The sequence below is a fragment of the Neopsephotus bourkii genome, unplaced genomic scaffold (genome assembly GCF_033783945.1).
Source record: "Neopsephotus bourkii isolate Nb327-2 ecotype Australia unplaced genomic scaffold, CSIRO-AGI_Nbou_v1 NB_1630, whole genome shotgun sequence".
In the NCBI taxonomy this organism is placed as follows: domain Eukaryota; kingdom Metazoa; phylum Chordata; class Aves; order Psittaciformes; family Psittacidae; genus Neopsephotus; species Neopsephotus bourkii.
Window position 1 is genome coordinate 3,023,938 of NW_026902105.1, and position 15,679 is coordinate 3,039,616.

The following is a 15,679-nucleotide window of genomic DNA, read 5'->3' on the forward strand; positions in this document are numbered from 1 at the left end:
GTGTATTGGTAAAGTGAAAGAATTATGTCACAACTATTTGACTGCAGTCTCCAGCCTCAACAAATGACAATTCATCATGGCAGCACACCACTAGCTTCGGTGCTTTAAGTGTTTTCTTCCAAATGCAACGAGTGATAAACTATTTGGCTTTTTTTTTTTTTTTTAATGTTAAAGATTCTCGAGGCAAACAACACTCATGTTTACATTACAAAATCAACTTTACATTAACGAAATACCCCCCCCCAACAAGATACAGCATGTATAACATGCAGAAATCTATGGTCTTCCCAGAAATGAAAAGGAAGAAACATTAAATCTCAGATAATTAATTTATTTCAGCTATTTAGAATTAAATTTCAGCTTTCTTCTGAGCAGGTTATAAGATTTTTCCCATACATCTCAAATTGGTAGCTCTTGTCTGCAGCTTTTGTGAAGAATGCTAGAGGACACAGCTGTGGCTAGGAGAGCATTTGGGCTTTCCCAACTGCAAGCTTATGTGTGATTCTGCTGTAAACCAGCAAATTATACAGCTGGCATTTTGTATCTGCAGAACTGTACTGTTTTCATTGGCTCGGAGGATGGGTTTTAAGGTATCTGGACACAAACAAGTTACTATGAGCTAAGCTATGGTGTGAATTTAGAGAATGTCAGTTAACATACAGTAACTGATTGTGTACATGCTTGTAGCCTGTCTTTGCATTTATCCTGGAGCATGAGTACATTAACTCAGGCTAATAAGTGTGCAACTTTTATTCATATGGCTTCACAACATTTCTGGGATCCTCAGTGGCAGAGTTAATTTGGTTATTCATTCTGTGTACTAGAAAACACACAAAACAAGTAAAAACCCTCCAAAGGGAGAAGTTAGTAGCTGTTAGGGATCTACACAGTAATTTTTTTGCTAAACTTCCAGTAAATTTGATCCTCAGCTAAATACACATGGAAACTTTCATAATAAAAACCAAAGCCAGCCTTAATGGCCACATGCCCTTTTCAGATGAGATTATTAACTGTATCAGTAGAGGGAATGGGATTGTGGAACAGAAAATATAAATAAGTATACGCAAAATATGGTATGTGGCAATAGGATCAAGAGGAACAAGCAAGTGGATTGCTGAACTAAGATTTAAAATATTGATCTTAATTCAAAAAGTATGAAAATTGTAAGATGTTAACTTAAAACTGAAACCAAATCCCTAATCAGTTACATTTGTTTTTTTATGAAAAAGCTTGTTTCTACTTTAGGCCAGTTTTCTGTTAAACAGGAGAATTCTCTGTATTCAGGTGTTTTGTGGGATAGTATCCACCACTCCTTATGAAACTGATTATTTCCCCCACCCCGTGGAATGATCTTTGCTAACTTACTTCCTCCTTAGTTAAGTGATGCTTTCTACATACTTCTTAATAACCTCCTATTAACAGCAGAGGCAGTTGTTAGTAATGGCCAGTAATGCATCTTCTTAAAGAAGAACTAAAAAAATAAACCAAACCCAAATCTCAAAAAAATTCATATCCTTGACAGCAATTATTGGCATACCAATAAATATCATTATTATACAAATTTACTGAGATGTACTGTAATTTAGTTTATCACTAAGTTAGCAGTCAATATATTCTTACAGTCCTTTCCTTAGAATAAGCAGAAGACATTAATGAATCGTTTTTTAAGTCCTGTGCACAGGATTTTTTTGACTACTTAAAGAGTATTTCCTTTTCCAGAAAATATTACTGAAAATAAGCATGTTCATATTTGTTGCAACACTGGTTTGAAAACTGTATCACTATGGGATTACTAGAAAACAAAAATGTTTAAAACATAAACCTACATTCAAATACACATTTACTTACTAATATTTGGTCAGATGTATCAGTAACAGACACAATGTCACAGGGCGGGGTTCAGAGAGAGGGCAGGCAGGGACGAGAGAGAAAATGAATTCAGTAAGTGGCCAGCAATGCACACAACATATACTTTGGTCTGGTGCTAAAAGCAAGCCAAAAACCACAATGCAAGTCTGTCTGGTATGAGACAAGAACTGGGTTTCATCAGATTGGCAATTATTCAAACCCGAGAATGGACAGCTGTTTTACAAAACAATTCTGAGTTTCCAAACTGCACCCCACCAAGGCAGCGTTTTTTGTGTTGGATGAGCAATGGAATCTGGAGCATTCTATATCCTAAAATCTGACAAAACACAGAGGCAGCTTCAGAAGACCTTGCTTGTTTCTTCATGAAACTCAGATAAAGATTTAAGAAAGTTCTGCCAGACCCCAGAGTTGCTTTTATATGAAATTTTCCACTTCTATAGGAGTGGAATCTGACCAACAATTAAGACCTGTCAAAACACATCAGTCTATTATTCCAGGCAGGCCAGGATGAACTGAACTGCTGCACAGTTGCCTCCACCCCGTCACAGTGCTATTATTTCACAGTTGCAGAGACGTCTGTTTCAAGCAGGCAGAGCTGATTCAGAGAAGGCAGCAGCAATGCGAGAACATTCAGCAGCAGAGATGTTGGCAGGGTTTTACTATCTCCACGTTCTTTCCTCAAAATACTAGATCAATTCACAGTGTCAAAGATGTCTGCTGAACTAAATCTCTCCCAGACTACAAATACAAAAACTAAAGGATAGATTCCTTATGAACACAAGCTCCTACCTTTAATTACTTTCTTTCCTAAAACCAAGTAAAAAACCAGACACATTTTCATAAACAACAAAGGTAATGCAGCAGGCAGGAGTCACTCTGATCACATTGGGGATAATTCCTTTGTAAAATCCATGAATCCCTTCTTTCCTTTAAAGACAAAGAAAAATATTTAATTTTAATTAATGTATTTAATTGAAATCAGACATAAAACAAAGCCTGGAATTTTTCTTCTTGCACTCTAAGAGAGCTACTTCAGGTAAGAGTAACAATTTCAGAGTAATTTCTTCCTATACTGTTTACAGAGCCATAATATATTAAATCTTAACCCATCACTGGTTGCATACTGCGCAGGTGCCCAACCTTAGTAACTGTGTGAAAACTCTCACATGCCCTGTGGAGATGAGGGAAGAAGGTTTATGAGGAGATATACACAGGTGTGGAGTAAAGGTTCTCTAAAGGTCCTACCAGAAGCTAGGGCTAGACTACAAATGCAGTCAGGCCCTACAGTAACCTAGGGACATCCGTATAAAACAGCTGTGGCTAGTTTTCATTTCCTCCTGCCAGGAATTTGGGTTATCCACAACACCCAACAGTACAACACTGCTGTCATACTGTTTAAGAGCCCCAGCACAGCCAACTCAATGTTATTTTTTAACCTGTAAGTGAAATTTGCTGAGGAAGAGAGAAGGGAGACAGAATAAACAATAGAAGACTACCACTGACCCTCTCCTATCTCGTCCCTTGTCCTTAAATTATTGCTGTTAGTGGCAACTTGCACAAAATGGCTTTGTACAGCTAATATTTTGTTTGCTCAGACCTGCACTGATTCTGCAAGTTGGCATGGAAAACAGGAAACATAGCTCTGATTCTGTAAGACTCACTTTCTAAGTCATAAGCTTTTAATTCTGCATGCCTACCTCCATGTCCTGCGGATCACGTCAAACACACCAGAATACGTATTATGTTGATCTTGAAGACGAGCTCGCACAACCTGATAGGGATATGTTGCTGACACAGCAAATATTTTGGATACAGCTGCCATCATTATGTACTCCACAGTGTTCTAAAAGCAATAAAAATTACCACGCTTGCTTTAAGTATGGTTTAAATTACCAAATTTCCCAAAATCTTCTTTGATTTTTAAATGTTGAACTAAACAATACATTTTCCCCCCAACTACTTTTGCCCAACTTGCACCTGACCAGTTTTCTACCTAAGTGTTTAAGACCACCATCTATGGCTCCACAAAGTAAGACAAAAAAACCCATTCCTCCCTCTGCAATTCTCAAAACACTTGCCAAAATAACAAGTTGGTGTCCCTATAGGAAAAGAGCACTAATCAGTTCCTTGATCCTAAAAGGTGAAAAAGTATTATTTCCTCCTGTGTTCTACATTCCAATTAAAGCAGCAATACTTTGTACACTTGGTTGCACTACAACCTAGACAAATGGAATACATTTATGCTTATTCACATGCCACAACACATTCTTATTCTCAAGAACTGTACCAATTTTGTGTCTGACACTCTGTTTCTGTACTTGTTGTATCTCAGTTTCAAATCCTCATATGCCATGAACTGAAGCGCTCCGTGTGAAGTTCCAAACAGACCAGGCACAAAACCCTAGAAAAAAAGAATAAAACAAGGCTAAACAGCAAGGCACAAAAACTATACAACTTGACAAAGCTCAGTTTACACATGTAAGTATGTCCTCCGTTACTTTACAGATTGTGACTGCACAACTCATCATTGCGCAGTATGACTCAGAGCTGATTGTGTTGATATTCTTAATGGCAGACATCACACAGGAGTGTAGTAAATGGACTTTTTTCCAAATGACATACAAGCTAAAAACACCTAATGAGTAAGCTAAAAACACCTAATGAGTAAGCTAAAACAAGTGGCTAAGGGACTCCTTCTCACAGAACACAAGCACAGGTTTTAAAAAGATGGCAACATGGATCAAGATTCTAAGAATATTAATCAAGCTGCAGTCTTGCAAATGTGCTGCTCAGCGCCTGTCCCTTTCCAGGACTGACACCGAGCTGTTCAGTTCCCACCTAAGACTGTTAAGGCAATGATGGAAGCTGGCATCTCAGTGAGGAGGGCCATCAGCAGTGGAGGTACAAAAGAATTCTTGGTCAAGTCCTGGAGACAGATATGCACATGTGTGTGGGTATACAAATGTGTATGATACATAAACAATCCCATATTAAAAATGTGTGTATGTATAGAATCATTTAGTTTGAAAGAGACCTTTAACATCATTGAGTCCAAATGTAAACACAGCGCTGCCAAGTCTACCACCAAACCATGTCCCTAGGCACATCTACACACCTTTTAAATACCTTGAGGAATGGTCACTCAACCTTCTTCCCTGGGCAGCCTGTTCAAATGCCTGACAACCTTTTTGGTGAAGAAATTTTTCCTAATACCCAATCTAAACATCCCCTGGTGCAACTTGAGGCCATTTCCTCTTGTCCTGTCACTTCCTACTTGGGAGAAGTATTCTCCTCACTATAACCTCATCTATACCTCACTATAACCTCCTGTCAGGTAGCTGTAGAAATCGAGACGGTCCCCTGAGCCTCCTTTCCTCCAATGCTAAATGACCTCAGTTCCCTCAGCTGCTCCAGCACCTCATGTCTTGCACACACAGAGCGAAAAGTTCAAGGGCACACAAGGACTTATGGATGACTTACATTAAAGAAACAAACCTAAGATTCAGATCAGTCTGAGTGCATTCCTCACCCTGCTCAGAGAACATCCCAAAACAGCCCAGCAGGGTTTGCAAAGCAGTCTGTGAAATGTTCCCCATTTGTAAGAGGCAGTAATGGACAGTAAGAATACAATATGAAAGTATTCAGAAATCTCTTTTTTCAAAAAAGTTGAAATGAAGGAGAGAAGGAGGTATTTTCTGAAGCGTCTCTACAAGAAACAGAAGGTTTGTTTTGGAGAAGAATCAGCTCAGTTGAAATGAGTAAGACAGCTGCATGAGTTCTGACAAGCACTAATTCTTCCTTTGAAGAGTTGGTCACTTACACTGGAAAAATGCAAATAAACAGGGAATTAATTATCTTGGCTAGAAATGACTTAAGGGAGGCAAAAGCTTCCTGAAAACTGTTGCAAAGGGATGATTACAATGGAGTAAGTGATCAAAATGTGGGTAAAAGGACACAAAGAAACAGAATTTTCCCCTAAATACTGGCATTGAATAGTTTTATCTTATTTCCCATGATCCATTCAGATATGACAGAGGAATTAAAAGATGTGTTCACAAACAAAACTCTGTATTAGACTAAACAGGAAGCCCAGCATGTTGAATAAAGATTTATCAATATACTACTAAAAGCCTAGAAAAGGAGAAGAAAAAGAGAAGGGATCCTGCTAGAAGTCCACTGGAACAGTGCAACAGGACAAAAATGATATATTATTCCGTAAACTCCTAACTTACAGGAAAAAAAACCCCAAATCCTAAAACATAGGCATAAAAATTGCACAGACCTTCTACGACTTCAGAAATTAGCTCTCCTTAAGTTTCCAATATTATATCCATTCAGGAAGGGATTTTCTTCTCACAGTAGAAAACAATGACAGTGAATTAATAATCAGTGACCATGAAAGGACAAAATGCATTAAGGGCTGGCTAAAGTTGTTGGAAAAAAAACCCTACTTCCCCAAATGAGAACAAATGGAATTAAACCAAACAGTTATGTTTTGTCAACTGTAAGCATAATCACAGAATTTCTGTGAAGTCTGAAAACAAAGGGCCACAACAGAGGGAAAAGGACAAGTTTGTTTTTCAAAAATCCTGGATTAAAGAAGAAAAATTAACCAGTAACATAAAAACAGAAGAGGAGGAACAAAAAACCCCACCCCAAAATTATCAGAAGTATCAAAGAAAAAATTATTTGGGTCAGCAGAACAAGGACCAGTATGAAATTTACGTAATAGCTGGGAAAATCTTCACAAACATTTGGCTGTGAATAGACAACAAAACCGTTCAAAGACAAAGAAAGTAACTGCTCTTTACTTGGAAAGAATTAGAATGATGTATTTATATCACAGGAGAATGAGGTAATATTCTCTCCAACAACAAAAGAAGAATATTAAACAACATTTAAGAGCGCTAAACTCTTTTAAATTTAAGCCAGCAGATCTGGATAACTTGCACCCAACCATCCTCAAGCATCTACTGATGATACTTGCTAAATGAGTACCAGCACACTCTAAGTCTTGTGCTGATGGGGAAAGCTTCCAGAGACTGAAGGACTTTTAATGTTGGGCCAATATTAAAAAATGCATGCAAAAAACAATGCGTTCTTACGGAAAAATGTTTCAAAGCAAAACTGCTTTCCTCACAGTAAATGAAATATGTTGGCTTAGGAAGTTTCGGAAATATTCTCCTATTCTGCTTTCTCATTCTTACAGTTTTACACAAAAACCTTCATTGCCACAAAATTTGATAGAATTTTATGCTTATTTTTCATCTAAAATATGACTGTAAAGGTAAATTTTAAAATAATTTAACTTTATGTACTTCTTGTTATTTTTTGCTTTAATATTCAAAACGTATCTTCAGAAGATTTTTGCCATGAGGGCTTGACAGGATCAGTGGTTGCTCAAAGAAGTCCTGCTTGAATTCTCTTTTGGAGGATTGGAACAATAGACAGAATTAATTTTATAATTAGAAACGTAGACGGTAAGGCATATAATTCTGAGCAGTAGACAGTGGGGAAAAAAAACCTGTGTTTTAAAGTTGGCTTGAACGGCTCTAAGTGTAGAAGATTCAGGACAAGAGAGAAATGTCCTATGGTTAGTGTTGCTAAGGTTGCCAATCACAAGGAAAAGGAACATAGGCATATGTACACACTGGAAAGCCTATGCTTCTTGGTAAAGCAGAGAACTAGCTTAATCTGGCCATGTGGTACCCACATCGCTGCCTGATCACTGGAGAGGGCTCACACCAGAGCAGCCTCTGCTATATGTATTGACAGAATGCAGCAGATTGTCCTTTTAATCTGTTTAGTATTGTCTTCATTTGGGTTCTCAGCATGCCAAAGACCAGTGGTATCAGAATGGCCTGCTCTGACAACTTGTGCAGAAAGACACTGAAATTATGTCATTATCTCCATACGTATCCTGATTCCTTCATGGTGAAAAATTCTACCACCTTTTATGTGAAAGTTACTTGTGCTTCTATCTATCTGCAGAATCTGGAAGTAAAGCTAAAATCAAGATGGCCAAATCTCAGTGGATTTTGCTGTATACAAGTACAAAGACACAGAAAGTCACTTAGCTTACAAGATACACATTTGCAAGAAGAAAAACAGCATAAGCAAAATAGAGACTCTGTCCCCAGTCATCTAGGGGATGAAGGCCAAAGGACAAAGCCTAATGATGGTGGGGAAGATCACTGACTAGATGATTACTGGGATAATCGGTGAAGGAAAGACTCCTGCCTTTTCAAAACCAGACCAAATTTGCAAACAAGTTATTGAGGAACACAGCTTTAGATGAACTAGTTTAATGAATGAACAATAGCCACAGAGCTAATACAGACAGCTTTGATGCCTGCTAGAAAAATCAGTGCATCCTTAAAAGTCATGTGCCCCAAATGACTTAAAGGAATTGCCCAGACCACTAACAGCATCTTGTGCAACAGAGAGCAAGATACGGAGATGTTTGGAAAGAAATACCATTCTTTAGGAGAGTAATCTCAAACTTAGCAGAATAAACTACTTTCAGATTTTATTTCCAACTTGTGGTGGTATTCTGAGATTCCCTTATAAGGAACTATATCCAAAATTATGAGGAAAAAGAAGACAATTGTGCACTACAGCTGCTGCAACTTACAGAAATTAACAAAACTTCAGCTGCCATATTTCAAATAAAGCAAGAAAGAGAAAAAAATAAAAACTCCCCCAAAACCAGAAAATGGAGGAAGGCTAAGGTATGTGCAAGTCAAAGAGCCATCCAAAGAGGTACCGATTTCCCTAGCATAGCCAGGGTTGAGAGAATCCTGACGTCAAGGGAAAGTTGCACAGTGTGCATAGACATATAGGTCACTCAGGACCTATGTAGGTCACCTGCTCTGCAGATTTAAGCAGGTAATTTGCTCTTTCAAAGGAAGTACCTGCTTTAATTCCTCACTTACAGATCTACACTACAAAGAAGTGTCTAGTGCCAAAGGCAACACATACTACATGCATGAATGATCTGAAAAGTAAGTCAATGGAAGGACATCTTAAAGCCTAACAGATGCAAGGAAAACAAATTTATCAACATGGAACAGAGCAGAAACCCAGCCAGGCAAATCAGAAATCCTGACAATTTCAATTTAGGAATAAGCGAGGTGCCTTGCTCCTGGTGTCAGAATTTGGCATTCCCTAGTATGTGGCATGGTAGTCTTTCAGCATAGGAATGATTCGAATTTTCACTGCAAATAAAATAAGGTAATATTCAGTAATCAGGACAATGCCTACGAGATAGTGTTCTTGTTCTGTAACATTACTTGCAGGAGAGCCTGACTGAACTAAAATAGGTTTCTTCACACCTTCTGATGTCTTGATGTCATGGCCTGAAGGAAGGAGGAGGCAAAAAGTCCAAATCCAGTTGCCATCTGTTTCTCTAAATTAAAGGGAATAAAACACCAACACATATGCAGACCAAAGTCTGAAAATTTTACGGATCTAGAGATGACAGATTACAGACCTCAGTAACTAGAGGGCAATGTCCAGTTGTGAAACCGCCCACTGCGGAATTAAAAATTAGCAAATGCTTTAGTTGTATGTTATGTTCCACAACATGTCAGAAAGCCAGAGATAAGGGATGAAATGGAAAAAAGCACTAGCAACAAGACAGATTACACTACTGCTGCCCTCTTTATCCTAATAATAATTATAGGAAGGCCCAAAAATCTAAAAAGCAGCTTGTGGTTTATTCTCATTTTAGCATTATCATCCAATAGAAGATGGCTTAGTCATAAACCTTATACTCTTTTCTTCAGTGATTTCCTATATTTCAACAGTATAATAGCTTTTCTTCTGATTAAGCCTTTTTGCTGCAGCTCTTCGGTGGGAAAGACAACTCACAGAATAAAAGTGAGCTAATACAGAAATGACTTGCATTTTTTCTGTAGACGAGTATTTACAAGTCTCACCATGCTACTGACTAGTGCCAGCCAATCCTGGAATTTTACTTAAACTTTATTACCTTGTATAAGCCACGTACGCCTTCCATCTTGTATATCTTTATAAGAGCATCAAACATTCCTTTGTATTGTCGCTTTGATGGGTCGACACCAGCATTATATTGTAGCACGAGTCGTGTCTTTGTTACCCATATTGGGTTGGTAATGCAGAGAGTCATGGCTCCTGAGGACAGAAGTTAGAGTGGTTGGTATGCTAACTCCAAAGCTTGTCCCAGTTTGTTCAGTCCAATATAACACAGGCTTCTACAATGACAAAACTTACAAGAGTACAAGTACTCTTACAAGAGTACTTAAAAAAGATGATGTTTATACCCACCATTGTTCCCTCTCTCTGCCTTCAAAGCTCACAATCAAGCCCAACCTACTCCTTCTGTAGAGCATACAGCTTTTTGCATATTCCTAGTACATTCCCTTTTTTGCTTCACCGTTTCACAGTATGTAGCATAATCTGTAGTAGATAGGAACCTAAGTAACTTCTTAATGTACTCCTGATTATTCAGGTTATTCTTCAGGTATACAATGGTTCAAAATTTAATGGACACCTCAGTCATGAGAAATATGCTTCATCATATTGGTAGGTTAATAAAAGCAACCTGCCACAGCTTTCTAGGTTACTGAAAATACAGCTGTAAATTACTATTTTTCACATTAAACAATATGCCTTATATTTCAATATAACACCCTAATAAAGTCTTCATAATTGCCTAGATTAAATACAACACAGAAGCATGGACAAGAACATATCAGAAGTCTTGCAGATAGAAGTTGTATTTTTATTTTAGATGTTTAGTTTCTAAGGAAACTTGGACCATATGTAAAGACCAATTCATTTATTCTATTAACTTCAATAGACCTTCTCTTTTCCAGGTCTAAGTGTTAAACATTTAATGAGTTAACACGCCAATAGCAGCTACAGTTATATTTTGGGACTCAATGTATTACTAAGTATGGAAAACACTTACATACAAGGAAAATAAGGTCAAAAAGGATTTTGACAACTGCTGCTTCTAAGCAAAACTGAAGAGACCACAGTGATCCATCTATTCATCTTAGACATCATTACTTTATTTAAAGACAATAAATGACTGCATTTGAACTCAAACACTTTACATTTGCCATCTGTAATAAAAAGCAGCACTGACACACAAAGGCAGACAGCAACACACAGAAAGGCTAGAAGCAAACACTAGTCTTCTCTGCATTTAAACTCACCAGCCTCTGCAGCTGACACTAGGTGTTCAGTTGCACTAAGACTTTCCAGCTTCCCTTCCTTCTTGTAAGCTTTGATGGCATTGTAACTGGAAAATGTAAAACATATTTTAGTAACAGTGAAAACAAATTTACACCACTTAACCCACAAACAGCAAAACACCTCACTTGATAATGGAAAACGTTAGATGGTACACAGCCTTTGAAAACAAGTATGTAAGTAAACTGTATTTGTTTAGTTGACCCATTGATCTCCGAGCAGTCAGCTTTTTGAAGTGAACTATGGTAATACATACGTAAATTGATAAAGTATTACTACCGTTAGTATCAGTGGGACACATATTGAAGTATCTGCTGGATCTCAAGACTTCTAAAAAAACCCAGTTAGATAGCCTCCTTTTTATTGAGAGCAACAGTACCTGTCTTCTAACTTAGAAATACACTGATCTTTCTTCTCTTGATCCAGTTTCCACTCTTTGTGGATTGAGATATTGTTAACAGGAGCTGAACCACAGTAGGAGCGTACAGCAAAGCTTGAGGACTGAAATAAACAGTAACTACTGACAAGGTTTTATAAGCATACCAACTAACTGTTCCCTAAAGTATTACAATTAATAAGGGTCGGGAGTAAATCACATCACAGTTGCACAGCTAATAAAATAGAAAAAACTGAGTATTAACAAATGGGTTTGTAAGCAAAGCCCAACACCTCACAGAAACAATGAGAGACCCAACTATCACTAAAAATATTAAAAATTAGTTAAACATTTAGCTTGATCATATTCTCCAATTCTTAACATGTCGGGTTAGGCTTTTATTTTTTGTGAGGTTTTAAGCACAGTGTACTGGCACTTTTAGAGGATTCTTCATGACTGATATCACCATCTCTCAAGTTCCTTAGTATTTTCACAGCATAAAGGAATGCACTGTACTTGACAAAGTAAGTCAAAGTAAGGCAAAATCAGGTCTCTGACTCAAATTACTTAAATTCTAAACCAGCAAGACATAATTAAGGGTAAAAGATGTGGACTTACGAAAAGAATCACAAGTTTATAAGCCACGTAGCACATTTTTACACCCCGCAAAGAAGATGCAGTGTATATCTGAACATTACACTGTGCAGGAAATGACACATTTTACAGTTCTACTTACAAGAAAAAGTAAAGTCCCCAGGAAGCCCCTGCTCCCAACATGTTTGGTGTTACGCCTTGATATAAGCCTCGTAGTCCTTCATGCTTCCAGACAGTGGTCATACAGTGGAGAATCCCATTGTATTTTGGCCTCAGCTCCAATCCATCGTTTACTATGAAAGAAAGAAATTACGTTGAAAAAAAACCATTTCAGGAAGTCTGAAGCTCAGCTGTGTAAAAGGTTCCACAGAAGTACAAAGACTACAAAGCAAGCTGCAGATGAACATGAAATCTAACTGATCAGCTGTATTTTAAAATTATCCTTTTAAAAGCATGTAAGAGTTGGGGTTTACAAATTTGTAAGTCTACACTTAAAGTAAAAAAAAAAAAAAAAGCAGAAACACAAAGATGAAAAAGACCTTTTAAGGTCTGCCAAACTAAAGGAAATTTCCCATTAGTCTGATAATGCTAAATAAATGCACTGCTACGCACTTTTGGTGAGCATCACCTTTGAAGTTGTCTCTTCTTTTTAGCACTTCAACAATTTTACATCATACTTCAAGTGGTATGTGTTGGACTTTGACAACACGTTTCTATAGGGACTTTAGACAAGCCCCAAATAACACCTTTTAAATTCAATCTTCTCCTTTAAAATGTTTTCTGAGCATTTTCAATGCGTCATGCCTTACTGATTCCAAAGTCAGTTTTTACTAGAACACTCAAAGATTATTTCCAGCAAAACTTCCTGTGTTCTCCTTCTATTCTCATTGAATGGATTTGTGGAAAAACACCAAACAAATACACTTCTCCCACCCAATAACCAAATAGCTGGTTGTCCAAACATTCAGAAAACATCACCGTCAAAAAGATAAAACCAGGCAAATTCTTGTTTGTGAGATTTCTTTTAGAACTCAGAATAGAGATGTTCACACAACTTAAGAGTGGTAACTGCTACTGCTCCTACTGTAGCAGCAAAAGAGTAAGTTGGTTACTGATGACATGTGATATGGCACACGGGGAGATGACAGATGACAGACACAAGCTGGAACAGAGGGAATTCCAATCAGAACATTTTCTCCATGAGAGTAATCAAATACTGGAACAAGTTGCGTGAAGAGGTATCTTTGGAACTACTCAAAACTCCAGCACACAAGACTGACCAGTCTGGCTTATACAGACCTTACCTGAGGAAGGAGTGAACTCCACAGCTCTTGTCTGACCTAAATGACTATGATGCCAACACAGCAGCAGCTTTCATTCTTTATAGACATAAGGATAGATTGCAGTTTTACTGAAAATTAATCTCAAAGTTTCACACTCAGCACAGTTTTTGTGTCCCAAACAAGATTAATCCTTGTAATCGTGAATTTGTGTTTTCTGTTCAGTGCCACATTTACTATTAATTCTCCTTTAAACCTGGTGCACAGTCCTGTATGTTGCGATAGACTTCGGGACTAAAGACAAAATGTTTTTTCTGAGCACAGTGTGAAAAGGCCTCAACACCTTGACAGTCACCCAAAATTAAAAGACAAATGCCTCCTTCCTCCTGAATGAGCCCTGCTAGACCTTTCCCAACGACCTTTGGGGTTTTTTTAACCATGTTGCCATTAGGTCAGGTTTATAAACACATTAAACAACATGGGAAATCAGAGATGTGAATGAAAGTCTGTCTGTCAATGATGCTACTAGAATCTTCACAATGTTACTATCAGCTTTTTACTTTCTTTTTTTTACTTACTTTTACTTTATATTCTGGTATCAGCTCTTACTTCCTGGTTTGAAGACAAAACACAAGAATTGTTATTTTCAAACCAAACGAGCAACAGACCTCCAGAGGTCACCTAATCCACTCCCCTGCTCAACATAGATGTCAATAGATCAGGTTGCTACTTGTATGTTCACTTGGTTCCTGAATGTTTCCAGGACTGAAGAAATTACAGCTTCTCTGGGTAGACTCCACCGGAACTTGACCACTTTCACAGTAAAAATCCTCTTTCCTAAAGTAACTGGAATTTCCCATGTACCCACTAATGCCTGTTCCCTCTTGCCCTACCCTCCAAGAAGAACCTGGCTTCACCTTCTGTGTCTCCCAACCACAGCCACACGCTGCAATGATGTTTCCCCTCAGCCTTCTCTTCACGAGGATGAACCGATCCTGATCCTGTTCCATCAGCCCATCCTCCTGTCATGTGTCCTGCAGTGTGATGGCCTTCACTGGAATCATGCCAGTCAATGCCTTCCATGTGCTGGTGAGCCCCAAACCAGAACCAGTACTTCAGATGCAGTCTTACAGGTGTGAGACAGAGAGAAAGCTGCTGGCTACGATCTTCATAACACAGGCCCAGGACGTACTCACAGTAGAATATACAAGAAAAGTGTTCAACTCCAATTTTGCAAAAAGCCTGTTTGGAAATACAATGTTTCTATGTTTTCTAAAACTTCTCTGTGATAGCTCATTATTTTTGAGATCTAAAGCAACCATGGATTTACTTAAAATAACAATCCAAAGACACAGCAAAATGTTTCAACCTCTATAAAAGAAGATACGACAAAAGAGCACCATGTTTCTCATGTTAACAGTAAAATCACTAGGGAGAAGCTGACACGTTTCCCTGCAGAACACCAAAGCAGTTGGGAGTTTTCTGTAAAACAATACCTCTACTGTTAACATCCAATATTATTATAGCACTATTGTTATGCTTTGAAGATCGAGGCTCGTTGGTATAAAGGTGAACTTTGAACGTTGGCTTGAGCCCATCTGCCAGTTAAAAAGAGCCAAACTTGCTGTGTCCTATGGCACCCGATGGTCATGAAAGAGAGGGAGAAGTCTGGCCAGTTCTCAGGTCTGCCTGAAAACAGCCTCTGAGGCACACAGCACATATTTTATAGTTCCTAGAAATGACAAGAAAATTAATTTTTGGACTTGGGGGGAGGAGAACCACAGAATATCCTTTCTGCTTACGGCCTGTTTATTCAAGCCATGGGGCTGCCAGCGCCGGCCCCTCGTGCCGCCGCACACGGCTCTGGGCAGAGGCGTATGGGCTCATCGGCCGTACAACCCCTCAGAAACAAGCCGGTGGATCGCTCGCTTGGAACCTCCGAGCCTGGCGAGATGTGTGCGTTCGTGGCACAAAGCGCGGTGTGTGCCGGCAGCCCTCGGGGAGAGCCGGGCTCACGGGCTGTCCTTGCCGTTCCCCTGCCTGCGCAGCCCAGCCGGGCCTCACCTGCGAAGCGGATCTTAACGAGGTCCAGCGGGTGCAGCACGAGGGTGGAGAGGACGCCGCCGCTGAGCCCCGCCGCCAGGTTCTCCGGCTGCACGTGGCGGAGCAGGGACCGCGCGGGTGGCGGAGCCGCTACCGGCTCGCGCACGGCGCACGCGGACCCCGAAGCGCTCATCGGCAACGGCGGCAGAGGCGGCGGCAGCGGAGCGCGGCAGGGGGCGGGGCTCCCTCCGCCTGTCCCCCCGCACGCTGACAGCCG

General features: G+C 39.2%; 1 protein-coding gene across 2 annotated transcripts; it reads right to left on the bottom strand.

Annotated features, from left to right (window-relative positions):
* Positions 1 to 319: 319 nt before the first annotated feature.
* On the bottom strand, positions 320 to 15,667 carry SLC25A32 (solute carrier family 25 member 32). 2 transcript variants are annotated; one of them, XM_061373302.1, is made up of 8 exons: positions 15,424 to 15,667; positions 12,222 to 12,372; positions 11,073 to 11,158; positions 9,863 to 10,023; positions 4,157 to 4,270; positions 3,567 to 3,712; positions 2,659 to 2,796; positions 320 to 2,336 (listed from the first exon to the last, which is right to left on the bottom strand). In XM_061373302.1, exons 1-7 carry the CDS (start codon positions 15,593 to 15,595, stop codon positions 2,661 to 2,663), a joined length of 966 nt encoding a protein of 321 aa, XP_061229286.1. In that variant the 5' UTR covers positions 15,596 to 15,667; the 3' UTR covers positions 320 to 2,336; positions 2,659 to 2,660. The 2 variants fall into 2 exon arrangements, with proteins under 2 accessions (XP_061229286.1, XP_061229285.1); XM_061373301.1 differs by having other exon boundaries at positions 727 to 2,796.
* Between the last annotated feature and the right edge of the window lie 12 nt (positions 15,668 to 15,679).

Excerpts from the sequence above, each read along its gene's own strand:
- SLC25A32 (XM_061373302.1), bottom strand. The coding sequence starts at position 15,595 with ATGAGCGCTTCGGGGTCCGCGTGCGCCGTGCGCGAGCCGGTAGCGGCT. Across the intron at positions 10,024-11,072 it reads AGTGTCAGCTGCAGAGGCTG|GAGCCATGACTCTCTGCATT; the intron begins GTGAGTTTAAAT and ends TTCTGTCCTCAG. Across the intron at positions 2,797-3,566 it reads GTGATCCGCAGGACATGGAG|GAAAGAAGGGATTCATGGAT; the intron begins GTAGGCATGCAG and ends TTGTCTTTAAAG.